This window comes from Delphinus delphis, chromosome 8 (assembly GCF_949987515.2).
Source record: "Delphinus delphis chromosome 8, mDelDel1.2, whole genome shotgun sequence".
Taxonomy (NCBI): Eukaryota; Metazoa; Chordata; class Mammalia; order Artiodactyla; family Delphinidae; genus Delphinus; species Delphinus delphis.
This window is the reverse complement of record NC_082690.1, coordinates 14,466,086-14,493,532: the sequence shown is the minus strand read 5'-3', so window position 1 is coordinate 14,493,532 and position 27,447 is coordinate 14,466,086. Positions and strand designations below refer to the sequence as shown.

Below are 27,447 nucleotides of genomic sequence, written 5' to 3'. Positions count from 1 at the left end.
TGCGTCTGGTATCTGGGTTCTTACACAGACCAGCTGAGCCTCCCCAGGGAAGGGAGTGATGGCAAGGAGCCTCCTCAGTTGCCAGCTGAGATTAGAACAGCAGAGAAGCCTGACCGCACCCCACACCTCTCTCACTCACCTCCGGCATGTGCTGTCCGACAGGCGAAGGGTTGTGGCGTCTCGGCGAGTTTCGGTGTTGGCCCATTTTTAGGCTGAGACCCACGAGTTCGTCGCACCCATCAGCCTCGGCCTCCTACCCAACAGGAACAGGTTCTCAGTGTCTTAACGTCCTATGGGCATTAAGAGGTTTTACAGATCATCTCAGCCTGACCCTCCATTCAGACTCAAATCCCTGTCCAATCCCGAAGTGTCACAATGTTGCTCCCATAATGGGTACATCCAATGAGTAGATGTCCTGGAAGAGTGTGGAGCCTTTGACTCCTTCAAAAGTTAATTTTAGACATGATTAGGACTACCTTTTATGCTAATTTAAAAGATCAGAGAGATGGCTTTTGGGTAGAGTTAAAGGTGGTGCAGGGAATGGGTGTTGGAGGAGTGTTTGGGTTACAGGCATAGAATTACGGTTTAGCTAAAATGTCACCCTTCTTAAACGTCAGATGTTTGAAATAAGTTGATTCAGAATACCTGGTCATCATCCCACCCTCACTACCTCTTAAACTCTTCTTGTCCCCATGAGCGTTTTTCCCATGAAGTCAGAATTGGGAGAATGCAGATGGCTTCCCAGGTAAAGGACAAATTACGATACTGCTTAGACAGAAAAACCAAAGCTGTTAACTGTAATGGAAGAAGGGGACTCCGATCGAAGCCTAAGTATCTGTTTAGTTAATTCATTTATCACGTGCTTCCTTTGTGCCAGGAACTGTGCCAGGCGGTTTTCATTCAGTATCTTATTTGCTCCTCACTATAACTCTGGGAAGTATCATTTTTCTCATTTTTTTTTTTTTTTAGCTGAGAAAACTGAGGTTCAAATATGTGGCCAGGGTCCCCCTGTGCTAGTTAGGATGGCACTGGGATTAAATCCAGGTCTGTCTGCTGTCAAAACCCATGCTCTGAATTCCCAGCGCCACTGAAGCAGGTTTAAAAGCCCACTGAGAGGGCTTCCCAGTGGTTGAGAGTCCTCCTGCCGATGCAGGGGACATGGGTTCGTGCCCCGGTCTCGGAGGATCCCACATGCCACGGAGTGGCTGGGCCCGTGAGCCATGGCCGCTGAGCCTGCGCTTCCGGAGCCTGTGATCAGCAACGGGAGAGGTGGTGAGCACTCACCCCCTCCCGCCCCTTCCCAGCAGTCTCTGACGTTTTCTCTGCACTGTTGAAGGATCCCTATGGGGAAGTGTAACTGAGCCGATCTATAATAGGCAATGCCCAGCTCCAGCGTGGCCCTTCATGGGTGGGACGAAGCTAAGCCCATTTCCCCCCTGGAGCAGAAAGCGTGGAGTAGCAGAAGCCCTTTGCAGACCTGTCCGGGTGGCCCACACTAGTTACTCTGCATATTCATGCATGACAGACTGTACAAAAAGTTTCAAACTGCAGCAGGAAGGACTTTGGTTAGGCTGGAGAAATGCCTTCTTAAATGTAGTGCACTGAGAGGGGTGGCAAGTGTGGCTGCAGGGTTTCCCCTAGAGGTCTGTAACCACGCAGGACAGTGTGGATGTCTGGGGAGGGCTGTACGGAGCTCCAAGTGTTTACCTGGGAGTCATCACTTTGACCGGTCTCAAAACTATTCCTCAAACTACAGTGGCTCCCAAGGTTGCTTACTCCCTCCCCTGCTCCTGGGGTGTTCCAAGGGCTGTAGAACCTCGGGACTCCCCATCTCTGTCTTGCTTGGCATAACAGTCACCCCTCCTGCACTGCAGTCACTGCATCCCCTGGGACCACACTTTAAACCTCTGCCAGAGCCACACACATCATTGCCCTAAAAAAAAAAAAAAAAAGTAGAAGAAGAAGAAGAAATAAAAGTCGGTTTCTTCCTGCTTTTCCTGGGGCGGAGGTCCACCCTTCTCCCTCGTCCTGGTCATCTCCAGACCTCAGACATCCAGACTGTCAACTGCCCAATTATGTGGCCCAAATTAAGACGGGCTGCTTACCCGGGATTGGCTGGGGGGCCGGGTATGCAAATTGGCTCACCAAGACTTTATCTGGTTTGAAAGAGTTAAAGTGCTGCCCCAGAGAAGGGGGGGGGGGGTCAACATGATTTGAATAAAATATTCTTCTGTCTTTAACGGCTTCAGTATTGGGGTGGTTTCATAAGGAGAGGAGCTGAGAGTGAGTTAGCTCAAAGTTGTCTCTTTCCTTCTCTTTGCTGACCCTTGAGGAGACTTAGGGGCCTCTTAGGCAGCGGCAGCTGTCTGTTGTGGGTAAATGTTTAATTTACTGAAATGAAGCAGGGCAGAGAGGCCAGACCCGCAGCACTTGGGGGCTGAGACAGGGGGCCTTGTGTAGGTCTTCTCTCTCCGCGGGACGCTGACCCGCCTGCCATCCCTTTCTTACTGAGAACGTTGAAGGAGTAGGAGAGAAGGTAAGGGTTCCCAAGGAGGGCCACACAGGAACTAGGGTTTGATCACCAGACAGTGGGTTGACCTCTGAGAATCAGGCAGAGAATAGAGGCAGGATTGGCTAAAAAAGATGAGAAGGGCAAGCCTTGGTTCAAGGGTGCTCTTACCTCTCAAGGTAGAGTTATTATGAGGGGGAGGACGGGAGATGGATATTTCTTGTGCTACTTTAAAAAATAACAGACATCCCCCAAATCCCAAAGGAAATGAGGATGGAGAATGAGGAGCATTCTCCCCCATTCCCCTCCCTCCGCTGTACCCTTCCCCTTGTTAAATTTTTACCAACTGAGCCTGGTGATAGAAGGAAGTGGCCGTGAATGATGCAAAGGGGAGAGACCCTGCAGTAGCACTGGAGAAAGGGGGAAAGGAGGCAAGCCTGGGACGAGGGGATATGTGCTCCAAGCTTATGAATATTCTAATAGTTGTATGTTTAGGAATCAGGAATTTGAAAGTCTGATGCTTGTTGTAATTACCCATTCATCTTCGCTGTTTAGTTAAAGCCACATATGTCATAGCGAGAAAAATTGTGACCTGTTACTAAAATCAGTTGTGTTCTCCCTGCAGATATCAAGATGAGTGGGGATGTAGCAGATTCTACAGTTGCTCGAAGTGCTCTCAGCCAGGTGGAGACAGGTAAGGGTCTTCTCTTCTGGGAAATGAAACAGAAAAGCAAGGGCAGGACAGAGTTACTGGAATTCATCGAATAATGGAATAACGTGGTACCTCTTCCGGCTTGGTCTTTCAGCCAATCAGACCCAAAGGCTGGGTCTTAGGAAATGAAGGGATTCCCTAGAGACAGGGGGTATGACCCTGGAGCCTTTGAACAGTAGACATCGGTATACAACGGAACAAAGCCTCTGAAACTAGGCTAGGAAAGGGCCAGATCCTTAGAAACAAACAAGAAGTCAGGGAGGAGATTCACTTTTTTTTTTTCATTTTTAAGTAACATTTGTTTTTTTGCTTTTAGCTTTTTTTACTATTTTTTTAATAGATCTTTATTGCAGTATAATTGCTTCACAATACCCTGTTAGTTTCTGTTGCACAACAAAGCAAATCAGCCATATGCATACACGTCCCCATATCCCCACCCTCTTGAGCCTCCCTCCCGCCCTCCCTATCCCACCCCTCTAGGTCATCGCAAAGCACCGAGCTGATCTCCCTGTGCTATGCTGCTGCTTCCCACCAGCCAACTATTTTACATTCGATAGTGTATATATGTCGATGCTACTCTCACTTCGCCCTAGCTTCCCCCTCCCACCCCATGTCCTCAAGTCCATGCTCTATGACTACATCTTTATTCCTGCCCTGCAACAAGGTTCATCAGTACCATTTTTTTTTCAAGGCCCCTAGAAGCAGCAGGCTGTGTTCCCAGCTGCTACTGACTGACGGAAGTCAGAATGTGTCTCTGGTAGATGGGAACTAAGGCCTTTTAACCCCAGATTTCTCAATAATCCTACTCAAGGAACTAATCAAAGAGGCCCATGGACAAGTGTTCCTCTTCCAAATTACATGCATGTGGGTGGCAAACAGACCCAGAAAGGAGGGCTTGGTGCCTTTAGATGTCTTTGCTTTGTGAATAAAAGGAAAAGGAGAGGGAAGAGTTGAGAAGAAAGTTTCATAGCTCTCTCTCTCTCTCTCTTTTTTTTTTTTTTTTGCGGTACGCGGGCCTCTCACTGTTGTGGCCTCTCCTATTGCGGAGCACAGGCTCCAGACGCGCAAGCTCAGTGGCCATGGCTCACGGGCCCAGCCGCTCCACGGCATGTGGGATCTTCCCGGACTGGGGCGCGAACCCGTGTCCCCTGCATCGGCAGGCGGACTCTCAACCACTGCGCCACCAGGGAAGCCCCTAGCTCTCTCTTTTAACTCCATAGTCCAAACCTTGCTTTGAAAGCTCCATATAATTAAAAAGAACTTGAAGAAAGATGAGCATAAGTTGTAACACCACCAAATAACTTTAATAGTATCCCAACAAGACCTCAATTAGTCTTTCATCTGGATCATTAGAGGCATAGAAATTAGAAGTGGAAGAGAATCGATGTCCCCCAGAGCTGAAATCTTTTCCCAAGTCTTCAGGTGCAGTCTAGTTCCATTCTTGAAGCTAAAAGACTCAGGATCAGGGACACGATAATTGGGGGTCTTGTGGAGGCATCTGCAGCATACATTTACCATAAACGTTTCTGCCCCTCCGCCCTCAATTTAGTCTTGAAACTGTCTGTTTACACGGGTAGTGGTACATGTTTTATACTTTGCTTTGTGTCTGGGAACAGTTAAGCTTGGAGAGAGTGGGCCAATTGCAACCATTTGTCAATTGATTTATTAGCTGAGTATGTTTAAAGGTCTGTGGAGTGGGGTATCTGTTCTCCCCAGTTGTGAAGAAAATTCCCTTTCATCTCCAGAACTCCAGCAAGGCTTTCATATCAGTTCACCTGATGAGTAGTAATAGGTACATCTCTGCTCTGAACTCTTCCCTAGAGAAAAACCAGAGTCCAGAAGCCTTGATTCAGAAGTTGAGTCACCCTTTCCCAGTAGCAGGCTGGCTAGAGCTGACCCTGTTCACCTGGGCCAGGTATATTGCCCCAGGTATGTGGTGACACAGCTAAGAGAGTGTCCATGAGGGTGGAAGTCCACACTTAACAGGATAGCTCTGGTGCTCTGTTATTAGTTACGGGACCAAGTCAAGACAACTGTGTCAGGAGTGAGAAGGACCTACATGAGACCCTGAAAAGCGATCCAGGAGACAGAGGGAGTTCAGAACCTGGGGATTAGGAAGGTTAAGGCGTTACAGGCAGTCTCAGCAAGCTCTGGCCTCCTGTCTGGGACTGTGGGAGCTTGAAGGAGAAAGGTTGAAGGAGAAAGAGTCTGAACATAAACTGGGACTTTCAGAATACGAGTGTCATCTCAGTGTCTGCCAGTTCAGAATGTGACCTTGGACCAGCCGCTTTGCTTCCCTAGGAGGCAGGAACAGATGACCTTTGAAGAGTATGGATTTAGAATCAAACAGACCTGGGGTAAGAATCACAGCTCTGCTGCTGACTGGTTTATGTGATCTGATGAGTTAGTTTAGCCTGATCTCTTGTAAAGAGGACAATTAATGTCCATCGTAGAGAGTGGGTTGAGGGTTAGCTGAGATATTTAAAGCCCTCAGCACAGTGCTTGGCACATTGACAGCTGCGGTCATCATTTCCTCTAATGGCATCATTAAGATTCTGTAATATACACAACGAGACTTGATGCTAAGTGTTCTGGGGCTGCAGGTAGCTGGGGTGCCCTTCTCCCCTTCACTCAGGCCAAGTGGATCAACCCTACAGGTTGATTTTGTTCCTTCCACCATTCAGGGAAAGAGTCTGTGTGGGTCCTCCTCAACTCCAAAGAGTCCCTTTAGTTCATCTGTCAGAACGCCTCCATTCCCAGATCCTTCACTTCTAGCGGCTCAGCTTGGTGGCTGGTAGCATCCTTACTTAGGTGACTGTCAAATTACTGCATGTTTTTAAGGGCAAGAAAAAAAGAGGCAGCTAATTAAAGTAACCAAGCTTCCTGGAAAGTCATTCTGACTCATTTTCTACAGAGGAAAACTTATCATGAGTCACAGCGATTACCAACTTGGTTTAATGGCTTCCTTTGGATTTTTAAAAGGCAGATTCCCCTCCCCAACAGTGCCTGAATTAAGGGGTGGTTTGTCTCTGGGTTTTAAAGAAACTATAAACAAAGGTGACCTAGAAAGCCCCAGCTCCCTGAGAGCACCCTCTGTGTTGTGTGAAATCCCCAAGGTGCACGAGGTGGGAGCTGGGAAAGGGAAGTGAATTTCCCCTCCACACTGGCCAGGACTGCAAAGGAGAGCGTTCTCTAGTCCAGACACAGACCTCCCGGTTGGTAGAGACGTGGCAGGGAAGCTAGCTCATCCTTTCCTTTCCTTCGGTCTATGAGGAAGCCGAGGCATGGGTGGACAGAGGAGAAATTCAGTGTCTTTGTGACAGCACTCGGGACCAGAGAAGACTCCCGATCCCCTGGCCAGTGTTGTTTCCACACCCTGCAGAAGGCTGAGGCCAAGCTGTTTCTAGATTTCTGAACTATCAGCTTTTCTATCCTTCCTCTTACTTCCCGTTTTTACTTTTCCTTCCTTCTTGAGACTGACACCGATTTTTTTTTTTTTCCGGTTCTCAACTGAGTGGTTGATAAGAACATAGCCTTACCCACATTTCAAAAGCTCCCAGCTCCATAACTGACCATCCCCAAGCACCCAAGCAGATAACCCTATGACTTTTGACCACTCTGGTCACAGTGTAGCCTCCTACACAGGGGGAGGACAAATACGGTGGGCTTGAGAAGAAGAAGCGAAAGGCCAGTCACATCCACGGAGCCTCCTTCCCATACCCAGGCCCGTGGAGCCAACTGTACATGCATTACCTCATTTAATTCTTACAATTGCCATTTTTATCAATGAGGAAATTGTGGCTCAGAATGAGAAACTAACTAGCCCAGGATCACACAGCTTCTAACCAGTAATCAAACTCAGTCCTGACTGCAGTCTATTAACTCCCTGCAGATTATTGGGCAAATGTTTTCCCACCCAGACATTTATTTTCCTCCCCATTAAGGAGGGTTTGGGGCTGGATAGCCTCTAAGGGCTGAATTTTTAAAGATGTGTATGCAGTTCTGCTTTTCCATATTCTCTGCCATCAGTTCCCACACTGTGCATTTGTGTGGGGACTTCCTCAGCCCTGAGCTCTGCCCGTCTACCCCGTCACCTCCCTCAGCCCCTATATCCCCTCCTTCCACCACCCCTCTCAGCCCGCTCTCCTTCTGACACCTCCAGCTGCCTTGCTCTGTTCAGGCTCCGTCCTCTTCTCTGACCTCGCTGGCAGTCCTCGCTTGTGTCAGACCCTGGGCTCAGAAAGATGACGAAACAGTCCCTGTCTTCCAGGAGCTTTCCTCCAGGGCTTCATGGTGGAGTGGATCACAGGGCCAACCTGTGTTTGGAAGAGCACGTTCAAACAGTGCGTTTGGACTTTACAACAATTCTGTGAGGGTAGATGGCACCATCCCACTTTGCAGACGGGGAAGTTGAGGCTGGTTAGCTGATCTCCCCAGGGTTCTGTATCTAGCAAATGACAGAATTAAACTTGGGTCTTTCTAGTGACTATTTACCCAGAGATGGTGGTGGGAAGACTGGGGACCAGCACAGGAAACCAGGGACAGAGGACACAAGAGAGTGGCGGCATCAGGGAGATGCCGAAATTATGGCAGGTGGCTCCAGCCAAGGGGCTTGGCTCTCCTCCTTGGCCAGAGGACAGCCAAGCCCCTGCTGGGGGGTTGGTCTCATCCAAGAGGCAGAAGCCTTGTCTGGTGCCAAAATGTGCTTGCTGGGGAAGAGAGGGAAAGAGCTGGGGTCCACTTACTCCCTTTGGTGAACTGTGGAGAGGGAGAATCTGGCCTTGGAGAGAACTGTCTCCATCTCTTCTCTCATCCTGGGCCAGCCTCACTGACACACCAGCCCCGGCTCCCCGCATTCTGCAGGCTCAGTTGTCATGGGTGGAGTGGGGGTTTGCAGGCCCAGATGACAGTGGAGCAGATGCCTTAGGACCCTTGTGCTGCTCAGAGATCTGGGAAGGAAGGGCTCCACGAGGGGAGCCCAGGGGAGGAAAAGGGGAGCAAGAAGGAAGGGGGTGGGGACCGGACTCTGTTCAGTCATCCCTTCCTGCTGCCCTTCTTCTTTGCTTCAGTTGCCTATCTGAGAGGTGAAATGACTCACCGTGTCCCACCGTCCGGAAGGACCATCCAGGGGAGCTAGCTGTGTGGGGACCCTTTGGAGAGAGTCTCCTCACTTAAATCTGGCAACTTTCTGCATGGTTTTAAGACGGAATGGACACGATTATATAGGGGAGCCCAGAGAGGTTAGTGATTCTCCTTAAGGCCCAAAGAAATAATGAGTAACTGACCCAAGAAGAGAAGCCCCGTCTTGGTCAGTTCATTCCTGGGACCTCGCCATCTCCACCCTAGTGAGTCCCCAAGAAAAGAGCTAAGGATAAAGAAACTACGTCTCACTGCGACGAAGAGGTGCAGTTCCAGGCAGAAACAGGTGGAAGGCTCTAGAGACGTGTGTGGGTTTTAACCCAAATGTTTATGGAATAAAACTATTCTTTCAATGACAGAGAGGACGAGAGAAGTCTAGGAAGTACCTGGGGTGAGGTGAGACTTGGGGGAAGGTGCAGAACAGTCTCCTATTGACAGCTCTTTCTGAATGAGACACACAGGCGCACACACACATACACACACCCTTTTATGATTAAATGACAGAGTGGGTGTGAAAGCACTTTGCAAAGTGAATGTCACCATACAAATACAGTCCATCATTAGGTTGATAATTATCAGAAACGTTCAGGAGACAAGACAAAGCTCTGTCACTGAGCAGTGTGGGACAAGTCTGCTTGTGCCTTAGACTCGAGTTTCCTTGTCATAATATGGCGGGAGAGAGGGCTTGAGGGAGTAAAGTGAAGAGAATGAGCTGGGTGGGCTCTAGGATTCAAGCCTGATGACTCTGGTCCTGTGCCTTGGTCTGTACCCACTCTCTCCCTTACCTCTCTGGAGGACAAAAAGGAAGCCACAGCCCCTCCAGATGTCCAGGGGGAACTGACATGAATCCCTGGATTCTGAGAGGATATCTTGTCCATACCTCTCTCTTCCTTTGAAGCCATTTCAAAACCATCCCTGGAAAATAAAGGATCCTGTTCTTAGAGCTATTTTCCCCTCATTTATCTTCCATCCTTAAGAAAAGCTAACCCCACAATTTCTCTTGGCCACCTATTCTTGTAGGATACAATTCTCAGTGTCGGAAGTCCTTTCCTATCTCTTGTCTACAGCCCTCATGCTGCAGCCTAAGCCCCTTGCCCCTGGTTCTGGCCTTCTCAAACCACAGTGGCTTCCATCTCACCACGTTTCCAGTTTCTGTGCAGGGGGATGAGGAGGTACTAATTCACCATCCAGGCTTCATCCTGTGGCTGTGTGCGCCAGAGGTCCCGGGGGAGCAGCCTGTGGCGTCAGGAGGTACCTGCCTGTAGCACACAGAGAACCTCTGCAAATAGAAGAATTACTACAGCAGCTCCCACCTGTGCCACACTTTCTCGCCCATCTAGTCCCAAACCCAAGCCCACAGGGCAGGACCATGCTGCTCAGATGAAGGTGTTGTGAAGTGTTTTTAATAGCAGTGGTTTTTTATATGCTGCTTGAAATCAGGAGGTTTATAACACATTCGTGTCCAGAAATGAGTCAAGATACTTTAAAGTCTAAGCACACTATATATGAGTGTGTTAGGAGTGTGTATGTCACAATCTCAAGAGGGGTAATAGTCCATATGGACTAAATTAGTACTTGCCTCTGGGTAGCAGGTATGTTTGTAAATGTAAAATTACGTTAAACCTTAGCACCAGTGCAGGTGGATGAGCCAAGTCCTGCCTGACACCCGTCCCTCTTCCTCTCGGAGATCTCTTTAAGGAAGGCCACCTTCCCCACCCCAGCTGCCATCTCTGCAGCCCCCAGAAGAACATGGACCTCCTTTTCTCTCCAGCCTAAGAGGGAACAAAGCGAGGGGGCCGGGTGGGGGGGCATCTGTGTGCTGGCTTTTACCATCTGGAGTTCCGCTTGGTTTCATCAGCAGTCATTCCTTAGGGCACCGCTTCAAACAACGCGGGCTGCAGGACCGGTCGTTTTACTTCCGGTCTGTCACAGAGCAGTCCACAGTCCCACCGTGCAGGACTGGTATGCAGCTCGTACCCACCACACACATTCAACAGGGCCCAGACTTGTCTCCACTGCGTCCACAGGGAGCGCTCACTAATGACGTACTTGGGGTGCTGTGAACATTTCTAAATTCTTACTCTCTGTGTTTGGATGCATCTGGTCTCCGACCTTAATGAACAGCTCAGACCAGCCTGGCTGTTGGACCACACTTGGAGGTGCCCTGCATTAGAGGATAAGAGTGTGCATAAGAATGCCCCTTTCCTTTGGCATCCCATGGGCAATGGGTACATCTTATGACCTTCTTAGCATCCCTCCTACTCCCACTGTTGGTGCCGTGGGGGCAATGATGGGGAGATCCAGCAGGAGAGGTCAGTCCCAGGCTATCCTTTGCTGCCAAGGGTGAAATGACACCCACCCCCAACCTGCTACCAACACACACACACACACACACACACACACACACAGGCCCTGAGCAGCGTCCAGAGACTCAACACTGTAGCTTCTGGGCCTTAGCCCTTCACTAAGGCACCCAAATTGCAGCCCCCCTCCCTCATAAGCTGTGAGTAAATGCTTTTGGTCTCTTGGGTCCACCCTCCTCCTTAAGAAACAGTTACAGCAATGAACACCTGGTGTGGAAAAATGCTGAACAAGTGGAAAAAGAATTTGAAAAGAAATGAGCAGCCAAATTAGGGTTACGTCTTCGGGCTTGAAGAGCAGCCCCGTCTGGAGCCTGTGCCCCGCAACGAGAGGCCACGATAGTGAGAGGCCCGCGCACCGCGATGAAGAGTGGCCCCTGCTCGCCACAACTAGAGAAAGCCCTCGCACAGAAATGAAGACCCAACACAGCCCTAAATAAATAAATAAATTAAAAAAAAAAAGAGTAAATCCTATTAAAAAAAAAAAAAGAGCAGCCCCAATCCGGACAACTGAAATGCAGTTACACTCCGTCCGCCCCACTCCCAAACACACAGACACACACACGCCCAACTCACACTCACGTGCAAACACACACGACTCACACAGTCCCCACCTCAAAGCCCTCAGGACAGGTTGGGCAGTCTGGTGGTGGGGTACACCCACTGGCAGTCTTCCTTTCTGGTCAAGGCTCTGTCAAAGGCAGGCTGGGGTGGTGGTGGGGGGTGGTTTGTGAAACTACAGGAAGGGTAGGGGAGACGGAAGTTGGAGTCTCTGCCCGCATTTGCTAGTGGGTCCCCCTCGGGAAGGGAAGGGCTCTGCCAGGATGACCCATCCTTAGGAAGAGCTGCTGAGGGGAGAAGCAGGTGCAGCTCCCCTTGCCTCCTCTCACTCCCCACTCCCCACAGCCAAGGGGAAGAGGGGCAGACACGTCCTTAAAAGGGAAGCCCCTTGAGGTCATCCCAACTGGGGCTGTGTTCCTCTCATTGGAGCCTGAGGGTCTGGTAGGACAGGGCTGGGGAAGCTGAGCGAATGACCAGAGTCCTCAAAGGAGGCTGAATTTCATTTCTAGGGACTTCAGCCACAGACAGTTCAAAGTCCCCTCCTGGATTCTCCATGGGCTTAGAGCTGACTGTGGGGGAGCTCCTGGGTAACAGCCGGGCCCTGGGAGACTCAGGGACGGCAGGCCTTTGTGCCAAGCTCGGAGCACGGGAAACAGAGCTGCAGGCATCTCCCCAGAAAGCACTCGTGCTGTTGACTCAAAAAATAATAGGTGTTCATTTGCATGGCATTTTACATACAGGTTCCGTGCCTGCTTTCCATCTCCTATCACTGGCACCACCGAAGCCCTCTAGGTCTCTCCTCTCCTGTCACCCCCTCTAGGGGCATCGCTGTGTCCTCCAGACTCCAGAACTTCCTCACCACCATCCAGCCCATCCTCGGATTAGGCTAGCCTGAGGAAAAAACAGCGGCTGGTCTCGCTTGGCTGAGACCAAATCTGGGTCCAGATTTGCACTAGAGAAGCAGGCAGGAAGCCTGGCGGGTCTGGGCCCCGTTGGGCACCTCGGTGAGGGGTGCCCCCCCCCCCCCCCCCCCCCCCCCCGCCTGCTGGGAAGAGGAACAAAAAATCTAAGCCAGAGAGCCCAGAGAGGGGCCAAAAGGAGAGGAAACCCAGTAGTTGCTATGACGATGGGGTCCTGGCGCCCAATTTGCATAGGGCAATGATTTCCATACTGCTGGGTGAATTTCCATATCCCTGCCTCAAAGCCTGTTGGGGCAGGGAGTGGGGAGAGGGGAGAGGTCATTTGAAATTCAAATGAGGATGATTAAGCTTTTCTTGAGAAGGGAAGCACGCACAAGAAGGGTTAAGCCTGCTGGGAAATGTCTGCTCTGGACTCCAAGGTATCAAAGGGAGGTAGCACTGGGCTGGCTGCTCCCACCCTGTCCCTGTCCCCTCCCCTCAGGCCCCTGGAGGCCTGAGGGTGGTTGGCTGGGTGGGGTATTTGTGACCGCTGCCTCTCTCGGGAGAACCAGCTGGGTCCCCGTCCCCGCCTAGCCCCAACTCAGTTTACCCCAGCGTCACAGGATGCTTGGGCTCTTAAGGACCATTGAGTGAGTTCTGGTCCTGGGCTCAGGCCTGTCTCCCTCTGCTGACAACAGACTAGTCATCTCAGTTTTTCTACCAGTGAAACTGGAGAAACAGTCTGCACCTTCTCGTGTGGTTGAGGAGATGTGAGGAGAGATGGAATCTGGACTCATCTCTACCATGAACCTGTGTCAGCAAGTCACCTCCCGTCTTCAGGCCTGAGTTCGTGCATTGGACGGAGGGTCTGAACTTGAGAGTCTCTAAGATCACTTCCGGCTCTAAGATGCTGAGATCTGTGAGCACATGCTGACCCTTTGTGCTCACTGGTTATTATTTGAAAGGTGGGGGTTGCTGTACCTCTCAGTTCCTGTAACGTGTTAGGAAGGGCACTGCTGCCCCCAGCTTACCAAGGCGGAGGCATTAAGGGCATAGACTTTGGAGCCAGAGTCTGTATTTGAATCCCAGCTTTTCTACTTACTAGTTATATGACCTTGGGCTGGTTACTTAATGTCTCTGCTCGGTTTCCTAGACTGTAAAATGGAGGTAATAACAGGGATAGGCTCCTAGAGTTGCCGTGAGGATTTTTTTTGTTTGTTTTTCTTTTTTAATATTATGGAGAGTAAGGAATTTTTTTTTTGATTTTTTTGGCTTTTTTTCTTTAATAAATTTATTTATTTATTCATTTATTTAGGACTGCGTTGGGTCTTCGTTGCTGCACGCGGGTTTTCTTTAGTTGCGGCGAGCGGGGGCTACTCTTCGTTGCGGTGCACGGGCCTCTCATTGCGGTGGCTTCTCTTGTTGCGGAGCATGGGCTCTAGGCACACGGGCTTCAGTAGTTGTGGCACGTGGGCTCAGTAGTTGTGGGTCGCGGGCTCTAGAGCGCAGGCTCAGTAGTATGGCACACGGGCGTCGTTGCTCCGCGGCATGTGGGATCTTCCCGGACCAGGGCTCGAACCCATGTCCCCTGCATTGGCAGGCGGATTCTTAACTGCTGTGCAACCAGGGAAGCCCCTGCTGTGAGGACTGAATAAGCCAACGTGTGTAAGGCCCTTAGAGCAGAGCCTGCCATACAGTAATGCCATTTGCCAGTATTAGTATCAGAAGGACAGAGTGTCCACACGTGACCCAATGGCCAATCTAGGGGCCCTCTATTAGGAATATGGGCTGTCTCCTGAGTAGACCTACCTGTGAATTCGTTCACTCCTGGCCAACACACTGTCCTATCCACCTGCGCTTGGGAGTGGGAAGCGTGCTTTGGTGAAGGACCCTCAAACAAACTGACTCCAGGCAATCAGGAAATGGCCGGAAGAAGGGGAGGGAGTTGGTGGAAAGACCCCTCCTCCCAGGACCCAGTGTTTAGGGATGGTACAGATTCAAGGAGACTAGATGATGTTTATAGTTCTGGAAAAATCTTTTTTTCCCCCCTCAAGTTTCTGTGGCGACTCCATATGTGTTTTCATTTGGAGATAGTATGTCAATATATACTGTGGTGTGGTCAGCCTTGGCTGGTGGACAGACGTGGGCTTGAGTTTCTACTCGGCAATTTACTAATCAGTAACGGTGGGCAAGTTGATTGACCTCTCTGAGCCTCAAGTTTCCTCATCTGTAAAATGGGGATAATAAGAGCACCTACTCACAGGGTGGTTGTGAGGATTAAATGCTCTCCTGTGTATAAAATGTTTAATACAAACCTTGGTGCATAGTAAATGCTCAATAAATGTCAACTATTAATTAATCCCTATTATTTGAAAATAGTGTTCTCCTGCCAAAATGTTTGAAAATTCTCTGATCTAGTCCCATTCTCCTATTTTATGGGGAAAGAGAGTGGGGTCAGAAAAGAGGAATGACTTTCTCAAGGTCACAGCAACGGGTTGAGATCCCTGTTTCTTTAAAAGCCCTTTCCCTACCCTAGAGGCAGTCCTCTGTCTTATGCTTTTGTTTCCTTGTTTTGTTGGACAAAGTCTCCCCCCTCCCCATCACCCTTCCCTCAGAAGTGGCCCCTCCAGCCCTAGGAACACAGGCCCCAGAAGGAGAGGAAGCTATGTTACCCCGCGTGAGGGAAAGGGCATGGCATGGTGTCTGGATGCGGAAGACGGCTGTGTGACATTAACCAGCCCCGCCCTCTCTGAGCCTCACTGTACTCACTGGTGAAACAGGAGTTCTGGAATCCCGGCTCTGTAGAACTCACAGGCAGGCGAGACTCTAATAAGGACTGGATACGAAAGTGCACTGCACAGAAAGGAACAAACCCAGTGCACGCCCCAAGACCCATGCGTGTTGGCCAGCGCACCAGCCCTGCAGCCAGAGCCCTGAGATCCAACTTCCTTTCCTCCAGCTCAGGTGCCATGGCCCAGCCTCAGTTTCCTTATCTGTAAAACAAGTTGTGAGGCATGAATGAAACAAGAGTGTATCTGTGGCAGCTCTCAGAAGTGAGAGTTGTTCTACAAATGTGAGATAGCATCTCCCATCTAAGCTTTCTTACCACACACGTGCCCCTCTGAGCTGCACAAAGGACATCTGTGTGCCCACGTGAGGACCAGCGCCCGGCTGCACGCCCCTCTCGGTAGCTATCCCTGCTCTTCCCACCCACCCTTCTCACCCCCACTTCACTCAGTCCCGGGAAGGGGGTGGCGAAGTGTCTCTTACCAACCTTAAACCTCTTTGAACCTCTTCCCCTCTCAGGGCTGGGCAAGGAGTAGAGAAGGGGCTGGTCTGGAGGTGACCTTTAGGGAACCCCTGGGCTATGGTGGAGAGACAAGTCTAGGCATCGGAGCTCGGGCTTTGTTCCTGCTTTGCCATGCGTTACCTGTGTGACCTTTAGCTCATCACTCATCCTCTCTGGGACTTAGTTTCCCTACCTGTGAGTGGTGGGTGCTGCACTGGGAGTGTCTGTGTGGTCCCCTCGAGCACAAGAAAGTTCTGATAGAAAAGTAGCGACCAAGGTGCTTCTCTGACCTGCGCTTATTTAGGAGCGATGGGAACCCTGGGTTTCTTTAACAGAGTTTTTCCTTTAAAGTTGGATTTTTATTGTTTTCTAGGGTCAGCAGATCATGAATCGAGACTTTGCTGGGGAACCTGGCCCTTTGGCCCCATTCCAGGCGGGGGCCTGAGTCCCTGGCCTCTTCAGCATAGCCTCTGACCATGCTGCCCACTTTGGGCCTCAGTGTGAGGCCAGCAGGAGGTACAGGGGCAATGCAGGGGGCCCCAGAGAGTCCCATCTATAGCTCAGACTGAGAAGAAACAGGAATTTTATTTCCTAAAAAATTCGAAAACCTCGGCGAGGAGCCTTTCATTTATCAAAGAATGATGACAGATAATAAAGGGAAGTCGGAGGAGGCTGGGCTTCCCTTTTAGCAAAGGTGGGCAGTGAGTGCCTTCCTCAGCTCCACGCTCCTGACATCTGTGTTAAGGGCCTGCAGACCAAGGCTTCGGGGTTCAGCCTCATGACTGTGCAGGTGGAGAAACTCACTGGAACGCTCACACAGGCCGGGTTGCAAGGAAGCCCTGAGGTCAGTCGCGTTTACTCTGCCATTCTAGAGAGGAAGAAGCTTTAACCCATGAAAATCCCCAAAGCCACAGACGGTCAGAGGTGGAGGGACCCTGTAAGACCATCCTGTCCTGGGGTAGCAAGTGGGTTTCTTCAGGAGAGCTGTTTCTGATCATCAGTGGTGGTCACTATGCACTGAGTTTAGGAAAAGGAAGCAAGTGAGGTGGTCCATTAGTGATGTCTGCCCTGGGCATGGCTCACACGCTGCATCTTTGCATCTGCTGTCCACAGCCGGGGACACTCAGCTGGTGGAGACCTGAAGCTCAGATCTCCCATCCCCTATGCCGGTGTTCTTCCCACAGCCCATCAAGGACATCCTGTGTCCTGTTCTGCAGGTGGCTTCAGGGGCCAGCCTCAGTTTCCTCCTGGGCATTTTCTTTGCTCCTACGAAGCAGGTGGCAGGAATATAGGCAGAATTTTTTGTTTTAACATGTAAGGAAAATTGAAGGCTATGGAGGTCAAGCAACTTGCCCAAGGTCCAGCATAAAACAGCCTTTGAAGTAACCTTCAAGCTCAGTTTACAGTGTGTTCTCTGTACAGAGCTCTGACCATTAGGCAACAGTGCCCAGTTCCTTGGAGGGATCTCAAGTAACAAAAAAGGTAGGCATAGTGTCTGTGGGGTCTTGGGGAAAAGTGTTTTGACTGGGTTGAATGACCTCACTGGGAAGTCTCGTGGTTTGCTCTGGCAGCTGCCTGCCCAGCAGTGCTTCCAAGGTCCTGGTTGCTTTAATCATGGCTATCCCAGGAAGTGGCAGCACATTTGCCAAGTGGTCATAAAATGACAGGGGAAGTCTTGCTGGGTTAACCTGGGAGCGGAGCTGGTGAGAAGAGAAGCAGCCCGGAAATGGGAGAGGTTCGGCCGCATTGCAGAATGCTCTCTGCATGTTTACCAGGCAGGAGTGAAAATCCTGCTGGAACAGGATTCCTGTGCTTCCACCTCCCTCACCCAGAGAATTGCTCCCCAGGCAAACTCACATCCCAGCGCTGCCAACGCATGCAAATCAGCGGGCCTGTGAGGCTGTGGCTCAGAGGTGGGAAAGCAGAGGGCTGGCGCCGGCTCCTCCTGTCTACTGTCGGACAGGGGTCCTTGCCAGGTGGCTCGGACTGCTGACCTGGTGCCCACCAGATGCCAGGGAAGGAGAGGCAGAGGCGGAAGCTGCCTTTGACCCCTGCGCACCTCCTACAGACTGATCCATGGCCTTTCTCATGGGGACTCCATTGGGTATTACGGCCATCCTGGCCTAAGGAAATTCTATCCAGAATCCCGGGCCTCCCCACCAATTCAAGGTGCCTTTTACCCTCTTTTGGTCACTAAATCCCATTTTCTATGAACTGGAATGTTGTCTTCATAATTAACCCAAATCCCTCGAACTGTATTCTCGGCCTCTTCCTTTGTCTGGAGCTCTTTGGTATAGATGAACAGTTCTGGGTACCGTGTGGGACCAGGGAGATTCAGGAGTTGGGCCATTTAGCTGGAGCTTGGATGGAGTCCTCAGACGTTGTCTGAGTTTTAGAGGTGCTAGCAGTGGCGTTAACGCTAGCGTGGAAAGGATGTACCACGTTGGGACTGGAGACATGGGTTTTTGTCTTCCCCTGAGGATCATTCCCAACACATGCCCATACTTTAAAAGCTCTGTTACTTCGTACATATTATCACTTAACCTTGTTGAGACTCAGTTTTCTCACTGTAAAATGGGGGTGAGTAATAAGGCTTCATTTTCCCAAAGGCAGAGCGCTCGCCCTGATCATCTCTTCAGGTTCCTCCCAGCCCCGTGAGCCATAGTTCCAAGGTGTTTGCGCTCTGGCTTTCTTGCTAGAAGCTTCATGGTCCAGAGATTCCCAGGAGACCATGAGAACCGAAAGAGGCTTGGCGAGACCTTAGCTGGTGTCCCTTCCAGCTTGGCACAGTTCTTACCCATCTGCCCCAAGACATCCAAAGAGAGGATTCTGAAGCTTCCTTTGTGAGCCCTTTCTGCCCCATCTCTGCCCTCTGTGTTCATATCTTTTAGTTGTGGGCAGAACAAACAGGACAGAGGGAAACGGTGGGGAGAGTTCTTTGGTCCTTCCTTGCCTCCCTCTGCAAATGCTACACAGTGACCAGCTTCTGGGAAGGGAAGAAAAAGCCCTGGTACATTTCAATCCACTGCATTGAATCCTAGGACTTTAGAGATGGGAGGAATTTTCAGTCCCCTGAGATCACCCGAGAGCCTCCTCTTGATATTATCAAATTGCCCCTCAGTTCAAATACCACTTCTATAACATCCCTGAAATAAGCAACCTCTGCCTGAATATTCCTAGCAATGGGGAGCCCTGTTGATGGGAAACTGTGGGTTTCACTGCTGGACAATTCCATGTTTTACAAAATTCTTCCCTATACTGAGGTGAAGCCTGCTTCCCAGGAACCTCCACCAATGACCTTTGTGGAGCTGGGTCTTTGCAGCTGCAGACTAAGCCTGTTTCACATCCATGCCAATATTGGGGGAGGAAGGAAGAGTACACTGACATTTACTGAAGCACTTACTATGCACCAGGCACTATGCCAAGAAGATCTTACAAATGTTCCCTCATTGAATTACTTAAGAATTTTTTATTTTGAAAAACTTCAGATACATAGAAAAGAGAAGCAACAGCCGTAACAGCTGTCAATGAACAGCCGTATACCCATCACCTGGATTTAATAGTTGTTAACATCTTGCCATGTTGGTTTCATCCTTTTGGGGGGGGAAATATTTTATTTTTAACTTTTTATTTCAAACGCACGCAAAGGTAGGCACTGAAATGATGAGCCCCATATACTCATTGCCTACTCTCAACAACCATCACATTTCTGCCATTCCCGTCACTGGAATATTTTCTTGTAAATTATAGACGTTATAACATTTCAATCCTAAATATGGCAGTATGTGTGTCTAAAATGTAAAAGACATCTAAGGGTAAGTGTTCTCCTCTCTAGGCTAAATATCCTTTCCTCATTTGGTGTGACATCTAAGCCCCTTACCGTCTTGGTCCTCATGTTGCGCAGCCCAGTTCATCAGGGTCCCTTTAAAAAATGTTGCCCTGAACTGGACGTGATGCTCTCAGCAGAGATGTGCAACGGTCTGCATGCCTGCTGATGCACAGGATAGCATTAGCTCTTTAAGCAGCTACACCACACCTGTGCAGTACACTCAGGCCAATACTGGCTTCAGTCAACTGAAATTCTCCCTTTTTGGGTTTCTTTTTCACATGCGCTTTTTCACTAGCGCCAGCCTCCTCTCTCTTCCCCTCCCCACAAGGAACTGCAGTTTGTTTATTTCCAGATACTGTCTGCCAATAAACAGAAATGGGAATCACTTTTTTGTTTTTGTTTGGGAGGGAGAGTTATATTATATTTCTTTAGGAGATTTAACCTCTTTGAAAATGTAAAATACAGAGTATAGATATTTTGATGGTCAAGTATCTTAAATTGTGCACACTTGAAGTTTTAATCACCATATGTATCTGCTGTGTTATTCCATTGCTCTAGTTTGAGGTTGGTTATTGGTATTGTTGAAAAAACTCTTTATCAGGTTTCACATTGTAGCCCAGAGTCTTTTGTTTAAGCTTTATTGAGGTGTAACTGGTAAATAAAATTGTAAGATTTTTACAATGTACATCATGTGATTTGATACGTGTATACATTGTGAAAGGATTCCCACCATCTAGTTAATTAACACATCCATCACCTGTATATTTATCTTTATATGTGTGAGAGAGAACATTTAAGTTCCACTCTTAATTAATCTTAATTAATTTTAATTAATTTTAATTAATTTTAATTACTTTTAATTATACAGTACAGTGTTGTCAACTATAGTCCCCATGTAATACATTAGATCTTCAGACATGATTCATCTTATAGCTGAAAGTTTGTACCCTTTTACCAACTTCTCCCTATTTCGGAACCCTTCCAGCATCTGGCAACCACTTTTCCACTCTCTGTTTCTATGAGTTTGACTCTTTTTCATTTTTATTTTTTGGATTCCACGTATGTGATACCTTGCAGTATTTGTCTTTCTCAGTCTGGTTTATTTCACTTAGCGTAATGCCCCCAAGGTCAATCCATGTTGTCCCAAACGGCAGGATTTCCTTCTTTCTCATGACTGAATGTAACCATGTAACAAGTTATATCTACATAACATTTTCTTTATCCATGTACCCATTGAGGAACACTTAGGTTGGCTATAGTGAATAATGCTGCAGTGAACAGAGGAGTGAAGCTATCTCTTTGATACCCTGTTTTCATTTCCTGTGGATATACACCCAGAGTAGGATTGCCAGATCGTATGTAGCAGATAGGCTAAAGGGAGGGCATACTTTTGAGCAATTTGACTTCTTTAGTTGCCTACCCAGTATGAGGTAGAAAATTAGCTTTCTGGGTTAGAGTAGTTGTCAAAACATAATTCTCTAAGTGTAAAAAACTCTTTACTTTTTTCTCCTTTTTTTGGGTGGTAAAAAACATACAATATTAAATTTAAACATAAAACGTAAAATTTAAACATAAAATTTACCACCTTAATCATTTCTAATTTCAGCCTCCTCTGTCTTTTATGTATACAATTGACCTTTTTTAACCTAAATGTAGGGCTTAGATGTATTCCTGTTACATTCTATGTTGTTGGTTTTGGCCTCTTATTAGAATCGACCAAAATATTTTCTAATCCTGATTTCATCATCCAGTTGTCTGAATTAATCTCGCTCTCTGCCTTAAATCACTTCCAGATTTGATTGGCATCAATACTGCTTATTTGCCTAAACTGTTGATTACAGTCTAGTACTTGGTCTTCTCTGTGTTGGACTTGGGATGCAGTGGGTTTATTGCGAAAATTGTGTGAGTATGGGAGTTGCAAAATCCAAGCTTTGGTCCGAAATCAAGGTCTCTGAGGCTGTGTGACCACCGCAAGGTGCTCCCCTCTGAGGTTGGACTTCAGTATCTTTCCAATGCTGAAAATAATGCTCCGGCCCCTCTGTGTGTCTGTCCTGCTTTGTTTGTTTTCTGCAAGTGGCTGCCATCTGTCAAAGCCAGAACTTGGATAATAGAATATGATCAGGTTTCTGCAGCTGGTGGCACCTGTGATGTCTTAGATCTGAATAGAAGATTCGTTTCTGTAGCAGTTTCTTAGTGATTTGGATCAATTAAACACATAGTCATTCAGTTCCTACTATGTGTTAAACACTGTTTTAGGCTCTTGGGGTACAAAAATGAATAAGATGTATTAACCCTGGCCTCTAGGAGCTCCCAGTTTCATGAGGGAAACAGACACACAAAACACTGACGTTTAAAAAATGTGGTAGGTGCTGGAAGAGGTATAAGTAGGAGAGGTGGAAACGTAGAGGAGGAAATCCCTCATTTTGCTTTGGATAAGTTTCATGGAGGACGTGACATCTGAGTTGGGTCTTGGAGGGTGAATGTGTATATTCTAGGGAGAGAGGGCATTCTAGTCAGAGGGAACAGCGTGTGCAAAGTCCCTGACAAAGGAGCAGGCTCAGCCTGATGGAGGAGTGGCCCGGGACGTGTGGAGCCCAGCCCGCAACTGGAGAGTGCTTCCCAGCATATAGTTGAGCTTTACTGTATTCCTGGGAAGTGGGTGGAATTGAAACTATGACCTTATTTTGCCATCAAGATGCCTGACGCTCTGGAGCTTCCTGTCTTGACCAAGGTCACACAGCTTGGGAGCGATGGAGCCAGGACTTGAGCCCTAATTCTCAGACTTCAAGTCCAGGACTGTTTCAAGTATGCCCTACTACTCCTGCACACCACAGCTTAAAGGGGTAGAAAACAAGTTTCTGGTGATTGTGGACCAGTATTTCCCACAATATGGTGATTGCATCCCTTTCTTTCTCTAGGAAAGAGGGGTGCCCTCCTCGCTGTTTCAAAAATGAATAAATTGGGTCCTGGGAATGGCTTGTCGGTCACCTCTCAACCTAGAGCATTAGGGCAGCAGCAGAACCCCAGTGAGCTTGATCTTGTCCCAGAGTTGCCAGGCACCGCCTCCCAGGCCTTTCCTGTAGGCTGGGTGGGGAGAGGTGCCAGGTGGAACAAGGTCCATGAACATGGGAGAGAAGCAGGAAGAAGCAGCATTAAAATGAGGGCTGAGGCCGTTTCCCCTCAGCCAGATCTGGAGAGAGAATCAACAGTGTCATCAGAAATGAACTAGCGCCTGTATTAGACTACGTCATGGTGTCTCCACCTAGGCCCCCAGATGCTCTGAGTTCCTTCTCCCCAGCCGGGGGAAGCCATGTCTCCTGAGAATACTCTGACCTGCTTAGCAGTGGAATCAGAATCGGAGGTGAAGTCACTTTGGGGGACTGAACCTTTATTCAGTTCCCAGTGCTGAGCTAGTGCCACTCTCTGCTGCCCCAGAGTAAAGGGGTCTGTCTCCTGGGAGGCCTGGCTGGCCTGGGTCCCTCCAGTCCAGCCATTCAGTCAGCCTGGGACTCCAGGAGGACTAGGTCATGATACCGATGCAGGCCAGGATGAGTTTGATGAGAAGGGGAGACTCCATGTTCAGGCTCCAGGCGCAGCAGGTGCGTCCTCAAGGGGAGAGGCCTCTGGAGAAAGACCCTGGAGAAACTCCTGGACAAGAGAAATTGTTCTCTTGTTGGCTGGTGGGTTTTAAAATTAATCTCCGCGTGCTGTTTGCTTATCTTTTGCGTTTTGTGGATCTCACAAAAAACACTCTGACGGCATCCGCAGATATCGAAAGTAAAGACTTCTTAATTGTTCACAATCCCGATGACCTCTCCAGGATAGACTGTTTTGGCCCTCAAGGTTTCTCCCCCTTTCTAGGTCTCATTCACATGTATGTTATTACCTCTTCTGGAGGTAATGATATTACACCTTCTCTTGCCTTCCAGACGCCATACCTGCCTGGTCTTCCTCCTACCTGAGTGCCCACTCTTTCTTAGTCTCCTTTGCTGGCCCTTCCCCATCATTCCCAACCTTGACCCTTTTACTCTCCTTCATCTGGACTCAGTTCCTTTGTAAACTCATCAAGTCCTATGGCTTTAAATACCACCGATAAGCTGAAAACTACCCACCCTGTACTTCTGACCTGACACCTAGCCTGAGTCCAAACTCCTTTCCCTGTCTCTCCTGGGATCTTTAACTGGCATCTCAAAGTTAACACGTCCCAGAACATAGCTTTTGATTTTATACCGCCAGCCAGCTCCTCCCTGAGTCACCCCCATCTTGGGGAATGACTCCACCACTCACTCCATGGAGAAAGCCCAACCCTAGGAATCATCCTGCCTCTCCTTCCCTTGCACCACTCCTTGCAGCCATCAGCTGGCCCTGTCAGCTATCAATTCAAAATCCAGGTCCTTCTCACTACCTGCACGGCTGCCCTTCTATCCTGCACACTGCCCCCTCTCATCTGACCCACTGCGATAGCCTCCTGGTTGTTCTCCCTTCCTCCTTGCTCATCCCTACAGCTGATCACCGCAGGTGTAAACACTTAAGTCAAATCATGTCACTCCTCTGCTCAAAACCCTCTGATCACTTCCCAACGTCCTTGGCATGAAAGCTGAAGTCTTCAGCACAACCCGCCTGCCAGACCCACGGCATCTTTCCCCTGGTCACACCCATCCACATGTCTCCAGCCTTGCTGGCCTCGTCACTGTTCCTCAGCAGGCAAGCCTGTTCTTGCCTCCCTCAGGTCCCGATCCCTCTGTCTGGAGTGATCTTCCCCAGACCACCCTGCTTATGGACAGCCTCTGACACACTCTTCCCCTGACCATGTATTATTGCTCTTCATAGTAACTCTCTCTAAATGAAATTATATATTTGTTTTCTTATTCCTTTCATGTCTCCTCAACTAGAAAAGAAGCTCCGCGTGGTCAAGGACTTCTGTCTATCTTTTCCAGTATTATATTTCCAGTGCCTAGAACAGTGCCTGGTATAGAGAGTGTATTTAGCAAATACTTGTGGAATGAATGAATTTGCTTTTTGGTCCAATTTTAAAATCACTCCTTACTAGGCCACCTTTACAATGTCATGAAATAATTTTTAATATAAAAGCAATTTTATCTTTAAGTCTACACACACACACACACACACACACACACACACACACACACACACACGCTATTTTCAGTCTGTGGGCCCTTCCCATCTTAACTCCCCTCACAGATTATCTATTTAGTCTTTGTTAGTCTCAAAATCAGGCTGCTATTCAAAGATGACCTCCCGTCTCACGAATTTCCTCTTTCTCGGAATCCTGGAGCCCTCAACTTCTGCTGTCATCTTGCTGGCCCAGCTGCTCTCGGAGACGCTTCACAACCAATCATACAGGCAAGGGCTTCACTTACCCGTTGTTTAGAACAGAGCAGAGGGAAGGGGCCTTAGGTTAAGGCTCCAGAGGATTCTCCTGGACCCCATTCACTCATCTGTCAGGTGTTTCTTGAGCCTCTGCCCCATGTTAGGAACTGTGGTGGCCATCGAGGAGAAAAATGAATGTCATCCTCCTAGTTTTCAAGGAATTCAGAGACTAGAGGGAGAGAGAAGCATGCAGACAAATAAAGAGTTACATGACATGTGCCATGCGGCTGGTAGAGAAGCCTGAAGGACCAGAGAGAAGGGGGACCAACTCTGTGGAAGGGAACAGTGCGTGGAGGTGTGGAAACGGGAGAGGTGTGGCGCGTGTGGACATGAGCGAGCTTTCCATGAGTCTGGAGCACAGGGTACATGGGAGGGAGGGAGGTGAGATCATGAGAGGCAGCAGACAAAGCAGGGAAGGTAGGCAGAAACCAGGTCATACAGGGAATTATATGTTATACTAAGAAATTTGGACTTCATTCCAAAGCTATTGAAGAACCGATGGAAAGCAGAAGAATTCTCTGATTGAAAGTTCTGAATTCATTCACATGTTCATTTATTCATTCATTCAACCAATATAACTTGAGCTCCTATTATATACTAAGCCTAGTGCTAGGCTCTGGGTGGTATTTAATATCATTTTCTTGCCATTATAGAGCCAATAATCCATGGGGCACAAAGGAAGATTGTTTGGCAGCTCCTGCCCTGAAAAGCTGTATGAATAGGAAATATAATTATAGCAAAGAATGGAAGCAATTTCCCTAATAACAGGTATATGTTTAAGCAGATTTTGGTATCTCCATAAATGGAATATTATGGAGCCATTAAAAATGATCTTTGCAAACATAGGAGAAAGATTTATGACGTTCCTTAATAGTGTAGGAGAAAGATTATGACGCTTACTGGAAAATGCAGGGTAAAAAATCTATACAGGGCTTCCCTGGTGGCGCAGTAGTTGAGAGTCCGCCTGCCGATGCAGGGGACACGGGTTCGTGCCCCGGTCCGGGAAGATCCCACATGCCGCGGAGCGGCTGGGCCCGTGAGCCATGGCTGCCGAGCCTGCGCGTCCGGAGCCTGTGCTCCGCAACGGGAGAGGCCACAACAGTGAGAGGCCCACGTACCGCAAAAAAAAAAAAAATTGAGTAAAAAAAAAAATCTATACAGAGCGATATATGTCAATGAGGAAAAACAAGCATAAAAAAGACCATAAAATATACAAAAATATTAATTGCAGCTGCCTCTCTGCAGATGGATTTTTCTGCTACTTTTTACTTTTTCTGTATCAAAAAGTTTTCTCTATTAAGCACACATTTACTTTTTCAACCCAACATTTATTATAAAGGGAAAAAGATGAATAAAACCAAGAATGAAAGTTGGGGGTGGGTGGAAACAGGGGTGACACTCATCTACCTGACATGATTTAGGTGTCATCAATGCTGGAGGGCTGGGATAGCGGGAGGCCTTCCTGCCTTCGGGCAATTCCTTTAGGATTTGTGGCCGGCCATTCCTTGCTTTTCCATTACAGCATGTATCACAGCTTCTGTCTGAGGGCATTTGGCAGAAGCAATCTGGTGTGGCAAGTTCTAATCTCAGTTAGACCCTATGTGACCTTGGACAAGTCAATCTCCCCTTTCCCTGGTTACCTACCTTCCTGAAGGAGATTTTCCAAAGACTTTTCCAGGAAACAGGATAAGCAAGAAGATTCTGGCCATAGGGCAGGCATTTTGTTCTTTTTCAAAATAAAGATAAGCCCATCCCAACATCCTATTTTCCACTAACTTTCAGTCTCTTCCAATCCTGCTAGCTATTAATGTTTTTTATTTTTTAATCTCTTCCAGGAAATGATCGAAACGGCTTAGATTTCAACAGGCAGGTAAGGACATTCAGAAGAAAACCTTTATTCTATAAATTTTGGGGGTCATTCATACTATGTTAGGTGTGGGGACACAAAGAAGATTAAGGGAAGTTTGAGGGTGTTTATTCATAGACTCATAGGTCTCAGAATTGAAAGGTGTCTTTCAAGGGCTTTTGCATCCAACCTCTCCCCCAATCCACAATCCAACATTGGGGTCACCTCTTCATGATGTCCTCAAAAGAGTACTGACAGCGCAGCCCTATTTAGGATTATCTGTAGGCTGGATGTGGTCTGGAATCTAAGACCACAACTCTTTTCCCATCAAAGCTCAGCTTGAGTTGCCTCTTGGGCAAGTCTGTTTGCATGGCCTGACTATGTGTAGAGGAATTTGTGGAGGTGCAAAAGATGGAGGGTTGGGTTCCTCAGGGAACTCCTGATTTATTTATTTATTCATTTACTTCTAACATTTTTATTGAAGTATAATTGCTTTACAATCGTGTGTCAGTTTCTGCTTTACAACAAAGATAATCAGTTATACATATACATATGTCCCCATATCTCTTCCCTCTTGCGTCTCCCTCTCTCCCACCCTCCCTATCCCACCCCTCTAGGTGGTCACAAAGCACCAAGCTGATCTCCCTGTGCTATGCGGCTGCTTCCCACTAGCTATCTACCTTACATTTGGTAGTGTATATACATCCATGCCACTCTCTCACTTTGTCCCAGCTTACCCTTCCCCCTCCCCGTGTCCTCAAGTCCATTTTCGGTAGGTCTACGTCTTTATTCCCGTCTTGCCCCTAGGTTCTTCATGACCATTTTTTTTTTTTTTAGATTCCATATATATGTGTTAGCATACGATATTTGTTTATCTCTTTCTGATTTACTTCACTCTGTATGACAGACTCT

At 48.3% G+C, this 27,447-nt stretch overlaps 1 protein-coding gene across 9 annotated transcripts in view; it reads left to right on the top strand.

Annotated features, from left to right (window-relative positions):
* Positions 1 to 27,447, top strand: part of POU2F3 (POU class 2 homeobox 3) — a 79,501-nt gene that overhangs the window by 3,623 nt on the left and 48,431 nt on the right. For 5 of the 9 annotated variants that reach the window (XM_060017783.1, XM_060017780.1, XM_060017787.1 and 2 more), the window contains exons 2-3: positions 3,135 to 3,203; positions 26,525 to 26,559. In XM_060017783.1, coding sequence (XP_059873766.1) covers positions 3,135 to 3,203; positions 26,525 to 26,559 — 104 coding nt within the window. Of the gene's footprint in view, positions 1 to 3,134; positions 3,204 to 24,618; positions 24,663 to 25,337; positions 25,458 to 26,524; positions 26,560 to 27,447 lie in introns of those variants that run through there. The other 4 variants (XM_060017786.1, XM_060017785.1, XM_060017782.1 and 1 more) reach the window with 4 other exon arrangements.